General features: G+C 45.1%; 1 protein-coding gene across 1 annotated transcript in view; it reads left to right on the top strand.

The window, feature by feature from the left end:
* myo1ha (myosin IHa) overlaps positions 1 to 26,968 on the top strand; it is a 91,031-nt gene that overhangs the window by 29,498 nt on the left and 34,565 nt on the right. The window contains exons 9-17 of the mRNA XM_078227674.1: positions 1,727 to 1,798; positions 3,559 to 3,678; positions 6,024 to 6,091; positions 10,537 to 10,642; positions 13,361 to 13,441; positions 15,466 to 15,557; positions 20,086 to 20,180; positions 21,494 to 21,540; positions 24,532 to 24,612. Of these exons, the coding sequence (XP_078083800.1) occupies positions 1,727 to 1,798; positions 3,559 to 3,678; positions 6,024 to 6,091; positions 10,537 to 10,642; positions 13,361 to 13,441; positions 15,466 to 15,557; positions 20,086 to 20,180; positions 21,494 to 21,540; positions 24,532 to 24,612 (762 nt within the window). The remainder of the gene's footprint in view (positions 1 to 1,726; positions 1,799 to 3,558; positions 3,679 to 6,023; positions 6,092 to 10,536; positions 10,643 to 13,360; positions 13,442 to 15,465; positions 15,558 to 20,085; positions 20,181 to 21,493; positions 21,541 to 24,531; positions 24,613 to 26,968) is intronic.

Below are 26,968 nucleotides of genomic sequence, written 5' to 3'. Positions count from 1 at the left end.
GACACGGTATCAGGTGAATGGCTGTTACCCCTGGCTGGAGAGTTGAGACCTAAAGGGCATAAACTCAGAATAAAGGGTTGGCCATTCAGGATTGAGAAAGGAAGACATTTCTTCATTCAGAGATTTGTGACTCTTTTAAATTCGCGACCTCAGAGTGTCGTGGATGCTTACTGCTGAACATATTCAAGACTGGGATTGATAGACTCGTGGACACTAGGGGAATCAAGAGGTAACAGGATAGGTGAGGAAAGTGAGAGGATCTTATCAGATGGTGAGGCGGATTTGAGGGGCCGTTTGGGGCCGCTGCTGCTCCTATTTCTTCTGGTCCTATCAGGAAACTCCCTGTGTGCAATTATTGAATGGAGAACGATTGGCTATTGCACAATGCATGCTTTCCTAGTTGAAATCTGATTGGCTGAGCATTTGCGCTGGGTAAGTGCAGTCAGAAAATGCATCCAACAGTCCCTGGAGTTACTTACGAAAATTACTTGAGTGAGGGAACCTTTAGAACCAGAACACAGCATGCTGGCACAGTGGTTAGCACTGGTGCCTCACAGTGCCAGGGATCCGGGTTCAATTCCAGCCTCTGTGTGGACTTTGCACATTCTCCCCGTGTCTCCAGATGCTTGGGTTTCCTCCCACTATTCAGAGATGTGCAGGTTAGGTTGATTGGCCATGCTAAATTGACCCTTAGTGTCAGGAGGATTAGCAGGGTAAATATGTAGGGTTATGGGCCTGGGTGGGATTGTGGTCAGTGCAGACTTGATGGGCTGAATGGCCCCTTTCTGCATTGTAGGGATTCTATGATACTAGAAATGAAAACCTGGAGGTTGCTGGGGGAGTTTCAGTGGTAAAACCATGGAGTCTGTGGCTATATTACACCTGCCAACCAATGAGAGAAGGAAAATCACTGTCTATAATATTTATTATCATGGGAATAGCATGAAGAACATGGATAAGTGCATTCAACCTTTCCCACAGTTATTAAGTCTGATAAATGGTCTGATAAATAGTCTGGGTGGCACGGTGGCACAGTGGTTAGCACTGCTGCCTCACAGCGTCAGGGACCCGGGTTCAATTCCGGCCTCGGGTCACTGTCTGTGTGGAATTTGCACATTCTCCCCGTGTCTACGTGGGTTTTCTCCGGTTTCCTCCCACAGCCCAAAGATGTGTGGGTTAGGTTGATTGGCCATGCTAAATTGATCCTTGTGCCAGGGGATTAACAGGGTAAATATGTGGGGTTATAGGGATAGGGCCTGGATGGAATTGTGGTCGGTGTAGACTTGATGGGCTGAATAGCCTCCTTCTGCACTGCAGGGATTCAGTTATTCAAATCTTTGTCTTCATCACATGAATGGAGTGGATCACACAACTGTTATAGGATCAGGTTGTTCTATTGGTTTCAGGTTCAGTGGTGAAGACAAGCATTGATGATCCCTGCGTTTTCACTAGTAACCAGTTAACAGGATGACTTTTATTCTGCTGCTTTGTTCTCTTCCTCGGCCTTCTGGTTTTTGTTATGTTCACCACTGCCCCCCTCCCCCCATCCCCCCCCCCCCCCCCCTCCCCACCACCCCCCAATCCCCATACCTTTCCAAAGAGGGACGACAGCTCTGTCGCCTGACTGCCGACTCCCTTCAGATTGTTGCAATAGGAATTGAACAAAGAGGATTTTTATAAAGCCTGTGCGATTCGTCTCTCTTTACTGCTGCCTTTGTTTTTGCAGCTACTGGGCGTGCATGTCCTTGTCCTGCAGGAAGGTCTAACGCACAAGAGGATTGAAACCAAATCAGACGAGGTACAGGAGGGATAAGGGACTCTTGCTGGGTCTTACGAGGGAGGCAGTGGGAGGGGATTGCATGCACCTGAAAAATGGCAGCTGAGGCAACCCGAAGTCCGTCTGAAAGAACATTAAATGTTGAAAAGACGTTAAAATGTAGCCCATGCTGCCTTTGATGACTTTGTGCGTAACTGTATCTAGTTGGTGTTGAGCCATAGAGAGCATGATGGCTCCAGCTCTCAGTGCCAGTAAGAGCTAGGGAGGTGTAAAATGATCCAGGGACCCAGCTCCTGGTCAGAGAACCATTGCTGCAAAGTGCTCAGTTGAGATACTCTCCTCATTGGCCATTCTTCAACTGCCAAGTTCAGATGAAGAACATGCATCAGATATCAGAGAGCAACTGTGGAATCAGACTCAACGTGAGCTAGCACGTCCAAGAGGGGAAGGGAGAAAAGAGAAGCGGGGAAAGAATGGGCCTCACTCAGAAACAAAGTCTGTTCATGAATAGGAGACTATTATTCGCAATGGTAAATGTCCCATATTCAAGGATATTCATCACGATGGACTGTAATTGTGAAATTCCCTCCCATTACCCGAACCCACACTACATCTCAAATGTGGAGATACCGGCATTGGACTGGAGTAGGCACAGTAAGTAGTCTCACAACACCAGGTTACAGTCCAACAGGTTTATTTGGTAGCACGAGCTTTCGGAGCGCCGCTCCTTCACCTGGTGTTGTGAGACTACTTACTGTACATCCCAAATGTTATTTATTTCAGAACAAATTCACAAGATGCTTATGGTCAAGGAAAACCATTCCATTAAATTCATGCCATCGTTTGAAGACCCTGACATTCTTCTCTCCCCGCCCATCACAACATCCAACTGTTTCTCAAAGGATTTCAAGGTTTTTGATATCAACATCTGTAGCCAGGTCTTCTTGCCAAGTGTGGACCTGGTGGTATTATCACTGGACTTGTAATCCAGAAACCCAGCATAATGCTCTGGGGACCCAGGTTCGAATCCCACCACAGCAGGTGGTGAAATTTGAATTCAATAAAAATCTGGATACAGTTATTGTTGTAAGAACCCATTTGGTTCACTAATTCCTTTAGGGAAGGAAATCCGCCGTCCTAACCTGGTCAGGCCTACATATGACTCCAGATCCACAGCAGTGTGGTTGAATCTTAAATGCCCTCTGAAATGTCCGATCAAACTATTCAGTTCAAGGGCAATGAATGTCACCCCAGCCAGCGACGCCCACAACCTCTCCCCCAGGTTCCACAGTCGGGTATGTTTCTTACCTTCTTTATTCAGGCTTGCTTTCCCTAAATGCGGGCAAAACAGTCTTATGGAGGGGACTTTGAACAGGTATTGGGCTGCTTGTTTGCATAACACCTGCTTCGGGCATGAGAAAAGAACACCTCTTGCCCTTATTGAATACGAAGTGTGATTCACTTCTGGCTGGTAATGTGTGCACATTCTTGTCTACCTTAAGTAGGCTGAGTAAGACATGGCAGCATGGACCAAGTGCTAGGCCTAGGTTTTCCCATCTCTTCCCATGACTGAGTTTCTAGAAGCCATGGGTTAGTTGTTTAGCCATTATTAAGCCATTATAACCACTATTAAGACCCTAGTTTATTTGATGACAACCTATCCTAGTACTTTATTTTTGTTTTAAATTGAAATATTTGCCAACTTTGCTGAAGGAAAGAGATAAGACATATGAGCAAAACTGTGTCACTCTTTATATTAATTTACTGCTTGTTTTTCGAAGGTGTTGAGCCCTCTGAGTGTTGAACAAGCATTTTGTGCTCGTGATGCATTAGCAAAAGCTATTTATGGACGTACTTTTACTTGGCTCGTGAACAAGATCAACGAGTCACTGGCGAATCAGGTAAGGAGGCATCTCCCTTTTTTAACAAAGTACATCATTCAATTAGTTTCTTGTATTGTTCAATGACGTCTGTGTCAGAGTTGAGGAAAGGAACACTTTTCCACTATGAGTAGACTGTAAGGATTGAGGTCCCCGCAGGAGAGAGGTAATGTAGTCTCTAATCTGATACAGAGCAATGCAGCCTATAATCTGATACAGAGTAATGCAGTCTCTAATCTGATACAGAGTAATGCAGTCTCTAATCTGATACAGAGTAATGCAGTCTCTAATCTGATACAGAGTAATGTAGTCTCTAATCTGATACAGAGTAATGCAGTGTATAATATGATACAGAGTAATGCAGCCTCTAATCTGATACAGAGTAATGTAGTCTCTAATCTGGTACAGGGTAATGCAGTCTCTAATCTGATACAGAGTAATGCAGCGTATAATATGATACAGAGTAATGCAGCCTATAATATGATACAGAGTAATGCAGTCTCTAATCTGATACAGAGTAATGTAGTCTCTAATCTGATACAGAGTAATACAGCCTATAATATGATACAGAGTAATGCAGCCTATAATATGATACAGAGTAATGCAGTCTCTAATCTGATACAGAGTAATGTAGTCTCTAATCTGATACAGAGTAATACAGCCTATAATATGATACAGAGTAATGCAGTCTCTAATCTGGTACAGGGTAATGCAGTCTCTAATCTGATACAGAGTAATGCAGTCTCTAATCTGATACAGAGTAATGCAGTCTCTAATCTGATACAGAGTAATGCAGTCTCTAATCTGGTACAGGGTAATGCAGTCTCTAATCTGATACAGAGTAATGTAGTCTCTAATCTGATACAGAGTAATGCAGTCTCTAATCTGGTACAGGGTAATGCAGTCTCTAATCTGATACAGAGTAATGCAGTCTCTAATCTGATACAGAGTAATGCAGTCTCTAATCTGATACAGAGTAATGCAGTCTCTAATCTGGTGCAGAGTAATGCAGCATCTAATCTGATACAGTAATGCAGCCTATAATCTGATACAGAATAATGCAGCCTATAATCATTCCATACAATTTCCACACAATACGCAGATCATGATCGCAGCCTTTATGACAATTGTGAGATTCACATACTTCATGTCATGGAATCCTTTGATCTTTGTGTCCCTGGCTATTAAATTAGAAGTCTGTGGAGATTGTAACATTGAAGTTACACTATGTTAGAATGCTTGTTACATTGGTTCCCGCCTAGTAACAAGGGTGGGGCCCTCTGGAAGTGTTTCGATAGGTCGTCAGATGAGTTCAAGGGTCAGTGAACAGCTCCTCTTGAGGCTAACAGTTTGAGACAGTCTGCCAGCCACAAGTGTCACAGGTACGGAGAATAGATCCCCTTAACTAAGTTAAAAGAAGGGAGCAAAGAAATTGGCCAGAGTTCTCCAGCTGTTCATGCCAGCGAGATTCTCTGGTCCCGCCGGCAGCGCACCCCCCCCCCCCCCCCCCCCCCCCCACCCATTGGGCTTCCCGCCAGCGTGGGGTGACCTCAATGGGAATTCCCATTGACAGCGCCAGGACCAGAGACTCCCGCCATTAGCAAACAACGCGCCACCTCCTGCCGACAAGAAATACGCAGGAAACAGGAGGAGACAGGGTAGATGCAAGAAGGATGTTCCCAATGCTGGGGGTGTCCAGAACCAGGGGTCACACTCTGAGGATACAAGGTGGACCATTTAGAACAGAGATGGGGAAAAGATTCTTCACCTGGAGTGTGGTCAGCCTGTGGAATTCACTTCCTACGGAAAGGCCAAAACAATGTATGTTTTCAAGAAGCAGTTAGATATAACATTTGAGGCGAAGGGGATCAAAGGATATGGGGGAAGGTGGGATCAGGCTATTGAGTTGGATCATCAGCCATGAACATAATGAATGGCAGAGCAGGCTTGAAGGGCCGAATGGCCTTCTCCTGCTCCTAATTTCTATAAAGAGCAGTATTTGAGATTACCTTGAAGCAAGAAGAAGGTGAATGATATAAAATATCAGTGGTCACTTACTTAATGCATTATTATCACTAAGAATATCTGTCAAGAAGAAATGTTACCACTTCTGACTTGAGCATGTTTTGTTGAGGTGGTTTGTGTCCATCGTGTAATGCAGCCACGAATCTAAATCCAACCTTCAGGAGAGTAAATGTTGCTGTGAGAATCTTTGCAATCTCCAAACCCCACCCTCCTTTATGATCTCTCGAATTGTGACATCCAACTGAATGTCAATTTCGAGACTGTGATTTTAGCTCCTGCTCAGTTTTGGTCAGTGATCAGTGGGTAATTCTTGACTCCAGGTTATTTTTTTGTACGTGCAGGACCCAAGCAGAAAAACAGTTATTGGTCTCTTGGATATCTATGGATTTGAAGTCTTTGATATCAACAGGTAAGAACACCTTTGTGATGCACCATGATTTTTCTGAAGGACGTAAAGATAGTTTTTGTTTATTCTTTCACAGGATGTGGGCGTCGCTGGTTGGGCCAGCATTTGTTGCCCATCCCTAATTGCCCTTAAACTGAGTGTCTTACTCGGCCATTTCAGAGAGTGCTTAAGAGTCAACGACATTGCTGTGGGTCTGGAGTCACACGTAGGCCAGACCGGGTAACGATGGCAGATTTCCTTCCCTAAAGGATGTTAGTGAATCAGATGGGTTTTATGACAATAGACTATGGCTTCTTGGTCATCGTTAGACTTTTAATTCCAGATTTTATTGAATTCAAATTTCAACATCTGCCACAGTGGGATTCGAACCCGGGTCCCCAGAGAATAGCATTCAATCTGGTATAGATAATGAGGATATATTCTTGCTTTTCTTTCATTGCTGTTTTGTTTGTCTTGAGTGAGGCCTGGGTTAAGTAATTGACTCGCCTACTTCTTCACTTAGCTTCAGCAGTTTTCCATAAACCAGCCTGCTCCTTGCATTTCAAATGGTGTGGCTGAACCGAAAGGGAATTCTGGCTGAGCGACAGTGGATTCTGCTATTAACCCAGCCATGATTTATTGTCAATGCCTGGTGTACTTCCTGCTCCAGTTTGAGGTCCTTTCTAATAGCTTGATCCAACCCTTATTGATAAGGAGTCATATCCGGACCAAGTGAATATTATCCCTCCATAATCTGAATAACTTTGTCTAGATTTCCCGCTGCCTCAGAAAAGCAGCCAGCATAATTAAGGACCCCATGCATTGGGACACACTCTCTTCCACCTTCTCCCATCGGGAAAAGGATATAAAAATCTGAGGTCACGTATCAACCGACTCAAAACAGCTATTACCCTGCTGCCATCAGACTTTTGAATGGACCTATCATGCACTAAGTTGATCTTTCTCTACACCCTAGCTATGACTGTAACACTGCATTCTGCACTCTCTCCTTTCCTTCTCAATGAACGGTATGCTTTGTCTGTATAGCACGCAGGAAACAATACTTTTCACTGTATGTTAATACACGTGACATTAATAAAGCAAATCAGATCAACTAAGCTGGTTATATTCACATGATGTGGAGATGTTGGACTGGGTTAAGCACAGTAAGAAATCTCACAACACCAGGTTAAAGTCCAACAGGTTCTCCAAGGCGGCCTTCACGACACATGACAATGCAGAATCGCTGAGCAGGAATTGATAGCCAAGTTCCACACACATGAGGACGGTCTCAACTGGGATCTTGGGTTCATGTCACACTATCAGTCACCCCCATGACCTGCCTGGGCTTGCAAAATCTCACTAACTGTCCTGGCTGGAGACAATACATGCCTCTTTAACCTATGCTTAACCCTCTCTCCACTCACATTGTCTGTACCTTTAAGACTTGATTACCTGTAAAGACTCTCATTCCAACCATTATCTTGTAGATTGAGTTTGTGTCTATGTATGCCCTGTTTGTGAACACAACTCCTCACTCACCTGAAGAAGGAGCGACACTCTGAAAGCTTGTGCTACCAAATAAACCTGTTGGACTTTAACCTGGTGTTGCGAGACTTCTTACTATATTCACATGGACATAAGAACATTCTGGAATGAAGCAACGTACCTAAAACCTTTCGTTATGAGATGTTACACCAGATATTTGTGAATAAATGAGATGATTAGGTTGATTGGCCATGCTAAAATTGCCCCTTAGTGTCCTGGGGTGCATAGATTAGAGGGATTAGTGGGTAAAATATGTAGGGATATGTGGATAGGGCCTGGGTGGGACTGTGGTCGGTGCAGACTCGATGGGCTGAATGGCCTCTTTCTGTACTGTAGGGTTTCTATGATTTCTATGATTTCTATGATGTATATTGGTTGTGGAACCAATTAAAACAGTGTTGACATTGGCCCATGGCGTGCTACCCGCACTGTGGAATTATTTGCCCATTATACACCATGCTAGACCTTGATTTCCATTCCAGTCAATGAAAGGGAAAATTGATAAAGTTGGTGAATTGGACATCGCTCCACCTCATGTCATCAACCCCAAGTTAAATAATTCCCAATGACTCTCATTAGCTTCACAAAATGGCAGGTGTTAGTCAGAGAGCCAAGCTCCTGAACAGATATTGGAGTCCTGTGCCAGGGGCTTTGATTGGTCAGTTACACCACTACGACTTGGACCCGCCATTTCCACCGTAGAAGAAGTCTGCAATCTTGTGGAAAGGACTGCAATAGAATGCAGGACTTTGACCTTCGATCTTGGAGTTCAAGGTTATCCCGAATGCCAGTGTTGACAATATGTTCCTTCCGACGTGGAATTAGAGCCCTGACCTTTAACCTGTGGTGGCGAGATTTGAATCTAACTTAGTGAGGTGGGATGGTGGGCCTCCAGTGGGCCATGGTAATGTAATGACAAATAGATTTAAATTTTAAAGCACCTAGCAGGTGTGCTCCGGTGGCTCCATTGGTAACACACTTGCCTCTGAGTCATATGATTCTGGGTTCAAGTCCCAGCCTAGGATCTGAGCATCAAAAGCAAGGTTGACACTGCAATGTGTAGCCATGATGTGGAGATGCCGGTGTTGGACTGGGACAAGCACAGTAAGAAGTCTCACACAACATCAGGTTAAAGTCCAATAGGCTTATTTGGAATCACAAGCTTTCGGAGTGCTCTGAAAGCTTGTGATTCCCAATAAATCCGTTGGACTTAAACCTGGTGTTGCAAGACTTCTTATTGCAATGTGTAGTAAGGGATGATTTCAGTGTTGGATATACTGTCTTTCTTTATTACCAGAGATGTCTTGGCAGTGGGATTAATAATCCAGAGACCCAGGGTAATGCTCTGAGGCCTTGGGTTCGAAACCCACCACGGCAGATGGTGAAATTTGAATTCAGTAAAAATCTGGAAGTAAATGTCTAATGATGATCATGAAACCATTGCCAATTGTTGTAAAAACCCATCTGGTTCACTAATATCCTTTGAGGAAGGAAATCTACTGTCCTTACCTGGTGTGGCGGCCTACATGTGACTCCAGACTCTTAAACGTCCTCAGGGATGGGCAATAAATGCTGGCCCAGCCAATGACGCCCTCATCCTATGAACGAACGAAAAAAAAAATCCTTTATGCATTATTATTTTAGATGCTTCCGGTAGGTGCTGTGTTAATGTGTTGGCACTTCTGTTCTCTCATTGAGAGAATTACCTTGTGCTTTAGTTGTTGAATATCCAATTATCTTAATACAAGTGACACCTGTACAGTAACAACAGGTTACTGGTGTGTACTATCAATAATCTATTAAACATGGACACCCGTGTATACATGGCTTCTCATGATAAATTCATTGTGGGATTAACTGTAATCAATGCACCTTTTCTACCTGAACATTATTACTCACATCATTCTGAAAGCTCAGGAACACTTGATTCCTGGACCGCGCTGAGTTCCAGAGGGAAAAGGAGGATGCAGCGATTTGCAGCAGCAGCCTCTGGCCTGGGGAGAGGGGAAAACAATCAGTCAGCATTTTGGATTGTGCCTGGGAAATGTACATCTGTGGACGTCAGCTATGGTTAATAGGGTTAGTTGTGCTGGCCCCCACAGTCAAATAGCCGGCCACACTGACCAGTCTCACTCTTTACGTACAGCCATTGCGGCAAAGTACTGGAGGCCAGAACCTTAGGAGCATTTTCAAAGATGGACGAACATGTCAGGGAACAAGCGTGCACGCATGCGCACACACACGTGCACACACACGCACACACAAACCCCCTTCCACCCACCTACACACACGCCCTCACCCCCCCATACACACCCCATGCACCCACCCCCCTCCCCCCCCCCCCCCACATTCCCCCACACATACAAACAACCATACACCAACACACACACACAGTTAAGTTAAAGTTAAAGTTTAGTTATTATGAAGTTATTGTGAAAATCCCCTAGTCGCCACACTCCGGCGCCTGTTCGGGTATACTGAGGGAGAATTTAGCATGGCCAATGCACCTAACCCGCGCATCTTTGGGCTGTGGGAGGAAACCGGAGCCCCCGGAGGAAACCCACGCAGCGAACATGCAAACTCCACACAGACAGTGACCCAAGCCGGGAATTGAGCCCGGGTCCCTGGCGCTGTGAGGCAGCAGTGCTAACCACTGTGCCACCGTGCTGCCCAACACAGACCCACAGCACCCTCACACCTCCATCCCCACCACACATACACACACACACAAACCCACACATAGACAGTCACACACACACATACAAACACACACCTATACCTACCCACCGTGGATTTGGGTGCAATGACAATGGGAGACAGGGAGGAGGGAGGCAAATTCAGACAGGCAGAGAAACATAAATGAAACATGTCTTTTCTCTTGAATGGATATAATCAAGTGAATGACTTCTCTCTCTCTCCAGTTTCGAGCAGTTCTGTATTAATTACTGTAATGAGAAGCTCCAACAGCTACTGATAGAGTTGACATTGAAATCTGAGCAGGAGGAGTATGAGGCTGAGGGGATCCAGGTACAGATTATTCCACTTATATTACCTTGCTCTTTACAATTCTGAGACTACAAATATCTCGTCGTTCACTCTGAAGAATGTCAGTTTGCATCAGGGTGGCTTCATCCCTCTTGATGAATTTCCAGTATTATTCTCATAATAATTCAGACTTATTCTGGGAAAATCCGTTCTGCAACATTTTACAATAATCACAATAGTTTTTATTAAAACTCACAAATGATGGGCCTAACAAATAAAACAAAAGTAAGTACAACAGCTATTGGTGTTTATATCATCCCTTCAACGTGGTAGATCATCCCAGGGTGAGTATCAAATAAGACTCTGACACTGAGCCATACAAGGAGATATTAGACCTGGCCTTGTCCAGGGAGATAGGTCTTGAGGAGCAACTTAAAGGAAGAGGGAGACGTAGAGAGTAACTCTCCCTCCCCCACCCCCTCACCACGACAGATGACTCTGTTTATTGAACCATTTGGGCCAGGCACGGCGGCACAATGTTGCCTCGCAGTGCCAGGGACCTGGGTTCAATTCCAGCCTTGGGTCACTGTCTATGTGGAGTTTGCGCCATCTCCCAATGTCTATGTGGCTTTCCTCCGGGTGCTCCGGTTTCCTCCTACTGTCCAAAGATGTGTAAGTTAGGTGGATTAGCTATGTCATATGTGCATGGCACGGGGATAGTATGTAGGGGAGGGCCTGGGTGGGATGCTGTTTTGGAGTGTCATGGGAGACTCGATGGGCCAGATGACCTCATTCAGCACTGTAGGGATTCTATGGAGGTCCCAGATTTAACTCTTGATTGGCTGATTTTAGACAAGAGAGCAGTGTGGGTGCTGCAATTGGTTTTAGTGTCCCCTTTCCTTCCTGAACATTGTTTCTACCCAGTGACCGTTGAGGGGAGTGGTGGATGTGAGGACATCGAATGAAGACAAGATTAGGTTTGGGTCTGAGTTAAACACATTGCTGACACTCACTGTTTAGGGATACATGTGGGCAGTGGCTGATTGGTAAGACCATAAAACATAGGAGCAGAATTAGGCCACTCGGCCCATCGAGTCTGCTCCGCCATTCAACCAAGTGGTAAGGTACCACGCATCACCCTCAAGAGAAAACAAAGTGTAACTGGACAAATGAATTTGACACATTATTCAATCTGTCAAAGGCAGCCATTAGTGAACCTCGAGACCAGACGCTGCAGACAATGAGAGATGAGTTCCAAAGTGTGAGGAAATTGTAAAACATCTTCTTTACCAATGAGTTCACAATGTCACACTGAGACCTACAGATAAAATCTTTCCATGTGCCCATAAAAACATTTATTACTTGCTGGAAGTCTCGCCCAATTACTGAAGCAGAGGCCACAGCAGGAAGCAGATAGAATGCCATCATTTTTGCAGAGATAGAATCCCTACAGTGCAGAAGGAGGCCATTCGGCCCATTGAGTTTTTTCATTCATTCGTGGGACATGGGCATCGCGGCTGACCAGCATTTATTGCCTGTCCCTAGTTGCCCTTGAGAAGTCTGCACCGACTCTCCAGGCCCCGTTCCTGTAACCCCACATATTTACCCCACTGATCCCCCTAACCGACACTAAGGGGCAATTTAGCATGGCCAATCAGCCTAACCTGCACACGTGACAAGATGAACCAGTTGAGAGCAGTCCAGTTAGAACACTGTTGGTATGTTGCAGCCATTGAAAGGCTCCCATTATTAACTCGAGCTTTATCTGTTGTTGTGGGCAAATTGTTGTATTTGGTTATGGGAGAAAGAACCAAGGAAGGGAGCACTCTGGCCGCGATGCCCAAGTCGGGTGCCAGAGGTTGAATATTTTTCCTTTCATTTCTCAGCACCAGTCTGGATTTAAATCCAGGTCGGTTAATGGGATGCCACTAACTCAAGTCAGTGAGAGTTCAATGAACAAAACACATCCGTAATTCAGCACTTACTGGTACTAAGAGCTCAGGAGAGGTGGGCTGTGTGAGAGGCGGGATTGTTACATTGGGGCAACCTCTCCTGAGATTGGATTGAGTCAGAGGGAGGTTGATGCTGTGAGGCTCCTGTGATAGTTTGCACATGAGAACTCAGTGATAACCTTGGAAAAATGTTACTCACTTTGATGTGCACAAAAAAAATCACCAAAATATTAGATTAAAACAAAAGTCATCAACGAATCCCTTAAAAATGAAAGGCAAAAAGAAAACATCCAATGTTTGGTTAGGTTTCTGAGCTTGTATCCTCCTGAGGGTTCTTGTATATCCAATGGTGGATTGTTTTCTATTCTGACCTTAAGTTGAGAGTGATATGGATGGACCAGGAACGCTCATCATCAGGAAACTGGTTCCTCCCTGAGATGTATCTCCACATAGTGCCAATTCCATAACTGCAATGCTGTGTATGAACCTGAGTCATGTATTCCAATGGGAATTCACCACGGCTCGTCAATGTGCTTCACTGCCACATTGCCACAACACAGATCAGAAAGGCCTGCTCTCCACTCGGAGGCGGAAAGAGATTCAGTCATAACTTTCATGGGGCAATTAGGTGGCTACTTGAAAAGGAAAACATATTGCAGAGCTATGGAGAAAGAACAGGGTAGCGGGACCAATTGGAAATATCTTTCAAGGATCTGACACAGGCATGATGGGCCGAACAGCCTCCTTCTAACATGCATCGTTCTATGGTTCTATATCTGTCTGACTTTGTTTATATTTATGTCTGCAGTGGGAGCCAATCCAATACTTCAACAACAAGATCATCTGTGATCTTGTGGAGCAAAAATACAAAGGCATTATTTCCATCTTGGTAAGAAAATTGCCCTTTGTATCATTTCATCAGGAATAAGTCACCACTGTTAGAGTACCACAACTGAAACACTAAAGTATGTTAAGAAGCCTGACTAGACCCCAACAGTTTTTCTATTTTGGCATTAGTGTGAGGATAAGGTGTTTCACTCCAGGTGACGCACTAGGAAGCTTTTATCAAAACAAACTTTATTTAACAATACAGTTTAACTATAACAATTGAATTAGCTTAACTTTTACCAATTGAAATAGTTAAACATGATAAGATACAATTCTTAACTGCTAACCTATCTCTATTAGTTCCAATTCAAGCAATATTCCTCTTATATACTGAAACCCCTCTTCAAAATCAGTTAGCGACATACAGGCTTACGTGTTTTTACTTATAAACAATCCTAGAGCCTTTGAACACCTCAGGAGAGAGAGAGAGAGTGAGAGAGAGAGACACACCCCTTGATTCTTTGAGGACCAGGCAGAAACTGACTGATATAAAATAAAAGAGAACTATGTGTTTTCCTTGCATGATTAGCTCCACCCATTCATGTAACACTGTCTACGTCAATCAACCTAATCAAATCCCTACTCTGAAACCCCAGGGGAAAAACCAAAATAAACAAAAATGCATGAAATCAGAATAAAACAAAAACATCCCTAGCTAAAATCAATCATTAACCTGCATTCTCAGCGTGTGGGCTACCTGGCGCGGACAAATCAGCTGAATTTTAAACAGACCCCTTACAAGAAACATGATAAAATTACATTTCTTAAATCATCACACCACCTATCAATATAACATTACCCATTCATCCCTTTTTATTCATTCATGTGATGTGCACATCATTGGCCAAGTCAGCATTTATTGCCCAACTCTAATTACCCTTGAGAAGGTGGTGGTGAGCCACCTTCTTGAACACAACTAGTGGCTTGCTAGACCATTACAGAGAGCAATTTAGAGTCAACCACACTGCTGTGAGTCTGGAGTCACATACAGGTCAGGCTGGGTAAGGTCTCCTTCCCGAAAGGATGTCAATGAACTATGGTGGACATAAAGAACAAAGAACAAAGAACAATACAGCACAGGAACAGGCCCTTCGGCCCTCCAAGCCCGCGCCGCTCCCCGGTCCAGGATTGAATCCTGAATCCAGGATCCCCACCCAATTTTCCAGCCTATCTACATACCAATATTCTATCCACCGAGCTGTCCCTCACAGCTACGATGCTGTGGAGTACATGTGGAGTAATAAGCTAGCTCAGCCATGGACTCATTGAGTTACAGAACAGTTTTAAAGATCTGAATAGCCTATTGGAATTCCTATCTCCTCCCACCAATATCCTACATTGAAACTTTGGAAATAATTTGTTTTATTCCAAAGTTATCACCTCTCTCCCTCTGAAGGTCTTGATCACGTTAATCTTGGTATTATGAACACCAGGAACCTCCCTGAACTTCCTCCATGAGCCTGATCTTCATTCGTGACCCAAGACACAGGCCCTTTGATCACAATCCCTGCCATCACCCAATCTCCACTCAACATGTAGTTCACAGCAGGGAGAGCAGGCTCAAGGGGCTGAATGACCTTCATTTATTCCTACCTCTCTCACAGTGGGGAGATGAGGAGAACCTGTTTCCAGCAGTGTGCTGTTACGATCTGGAATATACTGTCTGAAAGGGTGGAAGAAGGAGTCTCAGTTGTAACTTTCAAATGGAAACTGGATATTTTTGTACTGGAAAACAGAATATTTTCAGGATTGTGAGGAAAGAAAAGGGAAGTGAGACTAATTGGGGAGCTGTTTCAAAGAGTCAGTACAGATATAATGGGCCAAATGGCCTCCCTTTGTGCTGTATGATTTTATGGTAGCCTGTGCGGTTGTCATGATGGCACTTAATATTCAGCAACCCCCACCACTGTTTCTCCCCCACTAACCATTCTTCAATGTGCCTCTGGGTTACTTCACATGTTATCTTGGTATTTCGATGTCAATTTGCTGTTATCTGAGCGACTTTTTTGTTTCCCTCCCAATCAGGATGAAGAATGTCTGCGACCCGGAGAAGCCACAGACCTCACCTTTCTGGACAGACTAGAGGAGAAAGTGGCAGCCCACCCTCACTTCCTAACGTGGGTACCTGAGGTGCTCTGTAAGACCACAGCTTCTGTTGACTCTCTAAGATACCAGCTTTAAGATAAAGATGTTTATTTGAACAAAGGGAGGAAAGGGGCATCTTCAGTAACCAGAAACTGATTCCACTCATACCTTTCTTTATAGTGAAACTTGGCCTCACAGAGGTGCAGTCCTGGAGAATTGGAACTACTTTGAATACCCCCAATGTCAGGATGGAGCAGGCTCAGACTGGGTTTCACACAGTAATGTGCCTCAATCCTGCCCTCAGAGTAGCTAGGCCTGATTGTCCAACCCCCCCGCCCCCCCCAGACCAATCATCCTGCACATTGTCAAGTGAAGGGCATTTGATCCTTGCGTCCAAACTGAGAAGGAACTGAACTAAGATGACCCAAACTCTTCACTGAGAATCGTTTACACTCAGCAGAAAGAGGAAACGTTCAGCTCATTAGTATATGTTGAGTTGGAACGTAGGCCCCAGGCTTGAACTACCCACATGCCCATGTTTTGATACTTAGATCAGGCTTTCTCAGATCAAGGGACAGCAAGAGCCAGGGTACATCTCTTACTCCTGGCTCAATCCACAAAAGGGGTCTGTGTGCATTTATCAGTACGACGATTCTTTTCCCCACACCAGTCATTCCTTTACTGTCTCTGAATAAAGGCACTGAGGTGATGGAGTTTGGAATCCACTTACGCAAAACTGAGCTTTGATCTCAAACACCTAACACATGGACCTGTACAGCCATAGACATTATTTCCATCAGTTCAGGTTAGATTCAAACACTGGTGTTGGTAGCACAGTGGTTTGCACTGCTGTCTCACAGCGCTAGGCACCTGGCTTTGATTCCGGCCTTGAGTGACTGTCTGTGTGAAGGTTGCATGTTCTCCCCATGTCTGCGTGGGTTTTCTCCGGGTGCTCTGGTTTCCTCCCACAGTCCTGCGATGTGCAGGTTAGGTGCATTGGCTATGCTAAATTGTCCCTTAGTGTCCAAAGATGATATAGGTTATGTGGATTAGCCATGGTAAGTGCGTGGGGTTACAGGATAGGGCGGGGGGGGGTGTGGTGGGCCTGGGAATGATGCTCTTTTGGAGAGTTAATACAGACTCGATGGGCCTAATAGCCTCCTTCTCCACTGTAGGGGTTCTATGGGATTCTACGGTCCCACAATTAAAGCTGCTCACTCCACCAGTCAACAGCCAGAAAGGCCCAAGTATTGACATTGTGTCCTCATTGTTGGATGTTTAACGGTTGTCTAATGAGGATGGATTGGACAGATTGAGCTTGTTTCCACTTTAATGACTGGAAACCAGTGTACCACAGGGATCTGTGCTGGGTCCCCTATTATTTGTCATTTTTATAAATGACATAAATGACTATTTGGGGGGTCGGATTAGTAAGTTTGCGGATGACACAAAAATTGGCCAGATGGTTAACAGTGAGGTTGAGTGACTTGGGCTACGGGAAGATAAGGATGGGATGGTCAAATGGGCAGAAAAGTGGCAGATGGATTTTAACCCAGAAAAGTGTGAGGTGATACACTTCGGAAGGAGTAATTTGACAAGGAAGTATTCAATGAATGGCATGACATTAGGAAGTTCTGTGGAACAAAGGGAACTTGACATGTTTGCCTATAGAAGGCGGAAGGGCATGTTAGTGGGGTGGTGAAAAAGGCATATGGGATTCTTGCCTTTATCAATTTTGATGAGGCCACAGCTAGAGTACTGTGTGTAGTTCTGGTCATCACATTATTGGAAGGATGCGATTGCACTGGAGGGGGTGCAGAGGAGATTCACCAGGATGCTGTCTGGGATGGAACATTTAAGTTATGAAGAGAGGTTGGCTAAGTTGGGTTGTTTTCATTGGAGCAGAAAAGACTGAGGGGCGACCTGATTGCGGTGTACAAGATTATGAGGGGCATGAACAGAGTGGTTAGGGAGCAGCTGTTCCCCTTAGTTGAAGGGTCAGTCACGAGGGAACATAGGTTCAAGGTAAGGGGCAGAACGTTGAGAGGGGATGTGAGGAAAAACTTTTTTTACCCAGAGGGTGGTGATGGTCTGGAATGCACTGCCTGGGAGGGTGGCAGCGGCAGGTTGCCTCCCATCCTTTAAAAAGTACCTGGATGAGCACATGGCACGTCATAACACTCAAAGCTATGGGCCAAGTGCTGGTAAATAGAATTTGGTCGATAGGTCAAGTGTTTCTCACATGTTAGTGCAGACTCAATGGGCTGAAGGGTCTTTTCTGCACTGTGTGATTTTGTGATTCTCTGATTCTGAAGTTTAAAAGAGTGAGGGATGACTTGATTGGAATATATAAGATCCTGAACAGTGTTGATACAGTGGTCATGGAAAATATGTTTCCGATGGTGATTGTGTCCAGAACGAGGGACACTTTTAAAATCAGGGATGAGGAGAGTTTTTTTTCTCGGAGGGTTGTGCGACTTTAGAACTCTCTGTCTCAGATAGAGGGGTCATTGAAAATTGTTAGGGTGGAGGTAGATAGATTCTTGTTGGGAAGAGAATCAAAGGTTATCGGGGATAGATGAGAATGTGGTATTTGAAACGTGGATAGATCAGCCATGATTTTACCGAATGGCAGAGCAGACTCGAGGGGCTGAATGGCCTACTCCTGCTCCTATTCCATATGTCTGTATGTTCCTTCCTTGCCCCTGTATCTGAAATTGATTTATTTTTGTCCTTTGCTATGATTTTCTGAACGTGCCCAAGCAGATTTCTGGTTTCAATTGTATTCAGAATTTGCAATTAGGAACGGTGTCTCCACTGGGGCGGCACGGTAGCACAGTGGTTAGCACTGCTGCTTCACAGCTCCAGGGACCTGGGTTTGATTCCCGGCTTGGGTCACTGTCTGTGTGGAGTTTGCACGTTCTCCTCGTGTCTGCGTGGGTTTCCTCCGGGTGCTCCGGTTTCCTCCCACAGTCCAAAGATGTGCGGGTTAGGTTGATTGGCCACGCTAAAATTGCCCCTTAGTATCCTGGGATGCATAGGTTAGAGGGATTAGCGGGTAAATATGTGGGGGTAGGGCCTGGGTGGGATTGTGGTCGGTGCAGACTCGATGGGCCGAATGGCCTCCTTCTGCACTGTAGGGTTTCTATGATTTCTATGTCCTTAGAGACAGAAATAGTTTTTATTATTTCTCAACTGTTCTGCACTTATCCTCAGTTGTTTAATGTAAAGATACTTGATTCTTAACGATGGCTTTTCGTGGCTGTTATAGATGCGGTTGGCCAAATAAAATCGACGAATGCAGGACTGAGCCTCACAAAGGTTCAATCCTTGATCTGTGCTGAGTTGGCTGACTGCAGCTAGAACAGAAGTTGAATAACACATTGACTCAGCATCCACTTAGCCTGGGAATATGCTTGGCTTCCGCTGCTTGTGGATTGCCACTTTCAGATTGGAGGTGTGCGGACATCAGTTGAACATAGGGTTGAGTTTAATTTGGATGCATGATAGTCAGATAATCTCCTGACCTTTTCGATCCAGAATGATACTTGTTTGAGAGATTAAAGAGCTGTTGGTGCCTGTGGCACTGAATAACATAGAAACATAGAAACTAGAAACAGGAGTAGGCCATTGGACCCTTTGAGCCTGCTCCGTCATTCATTTTGATCATGGCTGATCATCAAATTCAATATCCTGATCCCCCCCTTCCACCCATACCCCTCGATCCCTTCGAGTTCAGTACAACTCTTCCTCAAAACACAAGATAGGTTCTGAAGAAGAGTCATACAGACCCAAGATTTCTTCTTGAAATCAGCCAATGTTTTGGCCTCAACTATTTTCTGTGGTAGTGAATTCCACACATTCACCACTCTCTGGGTGAAGAAATTTCTCCTCACCTCAGTTCTAAAATTGAGAACAGCATGATAGCACAGTGGTTGGCACTGTTGCCTCACAGCGCCAGGGACCCGGGTTTGATTCCCGGCTTGGGTCACGGTCTGCACATTCTTCCCGTGTCCACGTGGGTTTCCTCCGGGTGCTCTGGTTTCCTCCCACAGTCCAAAAGACGTGCTGGTTGGGTGCATTGGCCATGCTAAATTCTCCCTCAGTGTACCCGAACAGGCGCCGGAGTGTGGCGACTGGAGGATTTTCACAGTAACTTCATTGCAGTGTTACTGTAAGCCTACTTGTGACTAATCAATAAATAAACTTTAAAAAGGTTAAAGGTTACACTATGACTCATGATTCTGGACTCCCGGCCATCGGGAACATTCTTGTAGATGTTATGGGTGGGGTTATACTCTTTGACAGAAAGCTCATTATTTCCTCAAACTATGACCCTTCAGGAGAAGAAGGGAGAAAGTGGAGAGGCGTGTGCTGGTGCCAAGCTAACTTTATTCTGGAGGAGGAAGGGGAAAGCAGATGTTCAGTTCCAGAGGATACATTTTATTTAACCCTCAACAACATTTCAGTTTGCAAGGACCTGGCCAAAAGAGGCTTCTAGAAGAGTCTGTAAAACCCTTCACCCTATTGAGGTCAATCTTTCTCCATTGTACCTTGCAGACACAAGCTGGCCGATCAGAAGACGAGGAAGACTATGCGCCGTGGTGACTTCAGGCTGCTACACTATGCAGGAGATGTCACATATAATGTTATAGGTAAGCCAGGAGCTATGGACTGGGAGCAAGCTCACAACTGGTGGCCATTTCTAACCTTCTCTAACCTTCAATAGAAGCAAAATACTGCCGATGCTGGAAATCGGAAATAAAACCAGGAAGTGCTGGGAAGACTCAGCAGGTCTGGCGGCATCTATGGAGAGAGAAACAGAGTCAATGTTTCGAGTTCAGCACGGCTCCTCCTCAAAACACAAGATAGGTTCTCAAGAAGACTCATACAGACTCAAGGCTTTAACTCTGCTTCTCTCTCCACAAATGCTGCCAGATTTGCTGAGTCTTTCTGTTTTTATCTCTAACTTTCTCTGGATACAACATGTGACACTGCGATTCATGAATCTACCTGAGTAGAACTGGCTTTGAATGAATAATGATGGTGGTCATTGATTTCATTGCATCATTCAATTTGAAGCTAGTGAGTGTGGAAAGCTCAGGATTCCCACATGATGGTCGGTTCTGTGCTCATTAGACAGACAGGAAAGTCTCATTTTGGTTATACATATTAAAAGGGTGGCATTACTTTCCTTGTTTCGTTGCGAGCAAAGACATTGTGAAGCTTCACAATATCAGAGAAGGTGGGTGGCACAGTGGCACAGTGGTTAGCACTGCTGCCTCACAGCACCAGGGACCCTGGTTCAATTCAGGTCTCAGATGACCATCTGCATGGAGTTTGCACATTCTCCCCATCATAGAAATCATAGAAACCCTACAGTGCGGAAGGAGGCCATTCGGCCCATCGAGTCTGCACCGACCACAATCCCACCCAGGCCCTGTCCCCACATATTTACCCGCTAATCCCTCTAACCTACTCATCCCAGGACTCTAAGGGGCAATTTGTAACCTGGCCAATCAACCTAACCTGCACATCTTTGGACTGTGGGAGGAAACCAGAGCACCCGGAGGAAACCCACGCAGACACGAGGAGAATGTGCAAACTCCACACAGACAGTGACCCGAGCCGGGAATCGAACCCGGGACCCTGGAGCTGTGAAGCAGCAGTGCTAACCACTGTGCTACCGTGCCATGGGTTTCTTCCAGGTGCTCCGGTTGCCTCCCACAGTCCAAGAATGTGCGCGTTAGGTGGATTGGCCATGCTGAATTGCCCCTCAGTGTCAGGGAGCTGAGTGTGTGCATACATGGGGATAGGGCCTGGGTGGGATTGTTGTCGGTGCAGGTTTGATGGGCCAAATGGCCTCCGTTCTATGATTCTATCTATTGAATAATTTATGTCTGCAAAAGTTTGCACCTATTCATATTCTGAAAAGGTATAACTCTTTTTCTCATTCTCATTCAACTAGGATTTCTTGATAAGAACAATGATCTGCTGTACAGGAATCTCAAAGAGGTGAGCACCAACTCAGGGAAAGCAATTCCAGTGTCACTACGGAAGGAGAAATCATTTGTGTTGGAAACTCTGGGGGGGTGGCCAGTAATTAAATGGCAAGAACATTCCCCGATGCCATTGTGGCAATTATCAAAATAATGACTAACAGTTGACAGCTGAGCCAGGAGATGCCAGTATAATCTATTGGATATCAATCTGTGTCAGTCTCTGGCGAGCTGATGGGCCCGTTGACTGAGTAGCTCTCCGGTGACAGGGCAGGTCAATGTGAAAGAGGAGGAATAAGTTTCAACGTCAAATGCCTCCGACCAGTGAACGCTTCTTTATCACAGAACATTGAAAGACACAAGTGAAGATCCAGGGTTCATGATCCAGGGCAGGACCAGGGTTCAAAAAGAATAAATGGGAAAACAAAGGAAATCAAATCATTGTGATTAGGTAAAACCAAACTTTAAAAGCCTGAAGATTGCACATGGGGCGAATTTTAGGTTAATTGTGTAAATTACACTTTATAATTTTTTTATATCAGATTTAATTCTGTGGATCCATGGACGGCATGGTGGCACAGTGGTTAGCACTGCTGCCTCACAGCTCCAGGGGACCTGGGTTCAATTCTGACTTTGTGTGGAGTTTGCACATTCTCCCCATGTCTGCGTGGGTTTCCTCAGGGTGCTCCGGTTTCCTCCCGCCCTCCATAGATGTGAGGGTTAGGTTGATTGGCCATGCTACATTGCCCCTTAATGTCAGGGGGATTAGCAGGGTAAATACTTGGGGTTACGGGAATAGGACCTGGGCGGGATTGCTGCCAGTGCAGGCTCGATGGGCTGAATGGCCTCCTTCTGCACTGTAGGGATTCTATGGATTCTATGATTGGCCACTCTAAATTTCTCCTTAGTGTCAGGGGGATTAGCAGGGTAAATACGTGGGGTTATGGGGATTGGACTTGGGTGGGATTGTTGTCAGTGCAGGCTCTATGGGCCAAATGGCCTCCTTCTGCAGTGTAGGGCTTCAATGATTCTATCACATGCACACATTGCTCAGAGGTGCATCTAAATGAGGGAGGATGGTAGGACAGAGGCAACAGCCTACGTAGGTAACCTGCTCCCAGGCTTCAGCCTATGCAGGCAATTAACGTACAGACCTTGGCTCATTTCCAAGCATCCTAGGCCTTAGTCTTTATACAACTTTATACAACTGATCTAGTTTATATGCTGAAAGGAACACTGGAATGGATGGTGGTGGGGGGGGAGAGAAAGTGGATGACTGTCTCTTTGAATCTCCCTTCCGCCCCTCTTAAAGGAGTTTTACTTTGCTTCTGCTAACTGACCCAGAATTTGCACTCAGCAGTGAAGCAAGTAGCTCATCCCTGACCACGAACAAAGCTTCCCACAAAAAAAAACACTAGGGACCTCTGTGGCGCAGGTCTCCCCGACCCGATGTCAGCTTGAATCTGGCACCAAGTCAACCGGATTTCCAGACTTCCAGCAACTGTGATGTCATGAAGCAGGATAAGCAGCCAATCACGTTGAAGTTTCCTCACAGACAGCAAAACCCAAAATCATTTTGGATTTTCCAGAGCAGAATAAATGATTGGGACAGGTGCGAGGGATTCGGACAGAAGCTGAAATATTGGACACAGTAAGAAGTCTCACAACATCAGGTTAAAGTCCAACAGGTTTATTTGGAATCAAGAGCTTTCGGAGCACTGCTCCTTCATTAGGTGAGTGGTGAGCTCTCAACTGATGAAGGAGCAGCGCTCCGAAAGCTGGTGATTCCAAATAAACCTGTTGGACTTTAACCTGGTGTTGTGAGACTTCTTACTGTGTCCATCCTAGTTCATCGCCAGCATCTCCACATCATAAAATAGTGGAAACCAAAACTTAAACAGTAATTTTATAAATAAGTGGAATTCCTTTGGAGATATCTGGCATTTAATAAATGTAAAATGACTGTCAAAGTCAGTGAGAATGTTTTGCAGTAATTATGAATTTAATGCACTGCTAAAATCCCAATGATGCCTCATTCAATAAGGTGTAAACTTTTCACAAGTTTTGAGAGTGAGAATAGGATTATAAGAGTAGAAGGTTTTTCAGTTCAGTGATTCCTAATTGATTGTCAGCTGTGGGGGATCTCATCAGTGCACCCTCTGAAGAAGTGTAGAATCTCAGGTAGCAACTTCTGGATTTCCCCAGTTAACCGCGCATATGTAGCCTCCTGAAGTTACTGTCAGTTTCACAGATGTAATGTAGCCAAGTACTGACAGTTTCCCCATCATTACTGATGTATATTTTATATGTCTCAAAGCTTTGCCGAGATTACACTAGTTTCTATGTTGTAATAGACTTTTTTCACATATGTCTGCCCGGTGCTTACAGCTTTTGGCTTCCAGCAACTTCGACAGTTTGTTTTTCTCTGTGTTCACACCCAGGCTTAACTAATCAAATACAGTGAGCATCAATAGTAAACAGACTCACCTAATCGAACACAGAGGGCGAGATTTTCCAGCCACCCTTGCCCCAAGGTTGGAAAATCCCGCCCAATTTTGCATGGTCCGTGTCCCACCTACTACGATTCCTATGGCGGGTGGGACGGAAATATTCCACCCAAAGGGTGGGATTCTCTGGCCTTCCCATGATGGGAGGCAGCGTGCCATTTCCTGGCAGTAGGATCTCCTGGACCCACCCTTATCAATGGGAATTTCCCACTGACTCCATCTCATGCTGGCAGGAAACCCGCGGCAGGGGCACTTCATCAGTGGGACCAGAAAATCCCACCAGCGTGGACAGCCGGAATGTTCTGGCCAGAATAATTGAACACAACAATTACTATTGCAAAATCTGAGCCAACTGCCACCCTCTCCCCCCTCCTTGGTCCCTTTGCCTTCAGATATATTTTAATTCTTCACTTCAAATGCAAAGAAATCTCATCTGTATAACATCAGCTCTGTATCAAAGTGTAAATATGTTACTAGTAGCTCTCTGTCTCTCTGTGCAGGTAATGTGTGGTTCTACAAACTACATAGTTAAAGAGTGTTTCAGCATTTCTGAATTGGATACCAAGAAAAGACCTGAGACAGTGAGTATTCATTTTGCAGTTGCTGTCCATTTAAATCATTATTGGTTAGAAATATATTCTTGTGTTTATACCTCGTAAAGGCCAACTCAACCAATGACTTGTTAATAGGCTAGTCCCAATCATTTTCTTTTCCATTAGTTTTCTCGTACTCCTGTCCCGAGGGTGCCATTCGCCATGTGAGGGCCAAGACCATTTTGGCACACGCTGGTGTCCCCCGAGGGGGAATAGTGGGGAAGTCTTGGAAAGATTATCAGGCTGTTTCCTCAGCCTGTTGAACTGCGTCACGATTGCTCCTTCCGTGACCAATGAGTCCACAGCAGCCAATTTGTACACAGCAAGCTCCCACAGACAACAACGAGATAATCTTATCGAAGGAAAGATATATTGGCATTAGAGTCAGTCCAGAGAAGGTTCACTAGGTTGATCATAAGAACATAAGAACTAGGAGCAGGAGTCGGCAATTCAGCCCCTCGAGCCTTCTCTGTTAGTTAATACGATCATCGCCGATCTTTTGGCTAAGATCAAATGTAGTATGGTCGGCAGCCCATGGTCGGCTGCACTTGGTTGAGGTCATTAGGTTACACTGAAGCTTCATATGTTTCATATGAAGCAATTTTTAAAAGCGGCATCTCGGCCTTTTGGCTAAGATACAAATGAGCTCAAGTCTTGGAGGAGGAACCCCCCCCTTCTCCAATCAGCTTGGCTCATGTAGATCAGGCCCAGGACAGGGTGGTTTGGTCGCTCGCCCTGTCTTGTCAGCCTGGATCTGAAATGTCTCAACTTGTTGAGACTCTGAATTGGATTTGATTTGATTGAATTGGAAAAGTATAAAAAAGTATTAAAAAAAACAAACGCTAGTCTGAACCACCTTACTAACTGCCCTAATGTAATCCTCTCACTAGTCCCACTAAGGGACCCTGTTTTTATCTTCTTTAGATCTGAAGGATTTTCAGGGGTGGCAGGGTGGTACAGTTGTTCGCACTGCTAACTCACAGCGCCAGGGACCCAGGTTCGATTCCCAGCTTGGGTCACTGTCTATGTGGAGTCTACACATTCTCCCATGTCTGTGTGGGTTTCCTCCGGGTGCTCCGGTTTCCTCCCTGTGGCCTGTGACCAGCAGTGTGCCTCAGGGATCAGTGTTGGGTCCACTGTTATTTGTCATTTATATTAATGATTTGGATGAGAATATAGGAGGCATAGTTAATATGTTTGCAGATGACACCAAGATTGGTGGCATAGTGGACAGTGAAGAAAGTTATCTCCGATTGCAACGGGGATCTTAATCAATTGGGCCAGTGGGCTGACGAATGGCAGGTGGAGTTTAATTTAGACAAATGCGAGATGATGCATTTTGGTAGATTGAACCAAGGCAGGACTTACTCAGTTAATGGTAGGGCGTTGGGGAGAGTTACAGAACAAAGAGATCTAGGGGTACATGCTCATAGCTCCTTGAAAGTGGAGTCACAGGTGGACAGAGTAGTGAAAAAGGCATTCAGAATGCTTGGTTTCATCGGTCAGAACATTGATTACAGGAGTTGGGACGTCTTGTTGAAGTTGTACAAGACATTGGTAAGGCCACACTTGGAATACTGGGTGCAGTTCTGGTCACCCTATTATATAAAGGATATTATTAAACTAGAAAGAGTGCAGAAAAGATTTACGAGCATGCTACAGGGACTTGATGGTTTGAGTTATAAGGAGAGGCAGTACATAGAACATAGAACAGTACAGCACAGAACAGGCCCTTCGGCCCATGATGTTGTGCCGAGCTTTATCTGAAACCAAGATCAAGCTATCCCACTCCCTATCATCCTGTACAGACTGAGGCTTCTTTCTCTGGAGCGTAGGAGGCTGAGGGGTGATCTTATAGAGGTCTATAAAATAACGAGGGCCACAGATCAGCTAGATAGTCAATATCTTTTCCCAAAGGTAGGGGAGTCCAAAACTAGAGGGCATAGGTTTAAGGTGAGAGGGGAGAGATACAAAAGTGTCCAGAGGGGCAATTTTTTCACACAGAGGGTGGTGAGTGTCTGGAACAAGCTGCTGGAGGTAGTGGTAGAGACGGGTACAATTTTGTCTTTTAAAAAGCATTTAGATAGTTACATGGGTACGATGGATATAGAGGGATATGGGCTAAATGCGGGCAATTGGGATTAGCTTAGGGGTTTAAAAAAAAAGGGTGGCGTGGACAAGTTGAGCCGAAGAGCCTGTTTCCATGCTGTAAACCTCTATGACTCTGTGACTCTATGACTCCCACAGTCTGAAGATGTGCAGGTTAGGTGGATTGGCCATTTCCCCGTAGTGTGAGGGGGACTAACAGGGGTTACGGGGATAGGGCCTGGGTGGGATTGTTGTT

Source organism: Mustelus asterias, chromosome 13, assembly GCF_964213995.1.
Source record: "Mustelus asterias chromosome 13, sMusAst1.hap1.1, whole genome shotgun sequence".
Taxonomy (NCBI): domain Eukaryota; kingdom Metazoa; phylum Chordata; class Chondrichthyes; order Carcharhiniformes; family Triakidae; genus Mustelus; species Mustelus asterias.
This window is presented reverse-complemented; position numbering and strand designations above follow the sequence as displayed.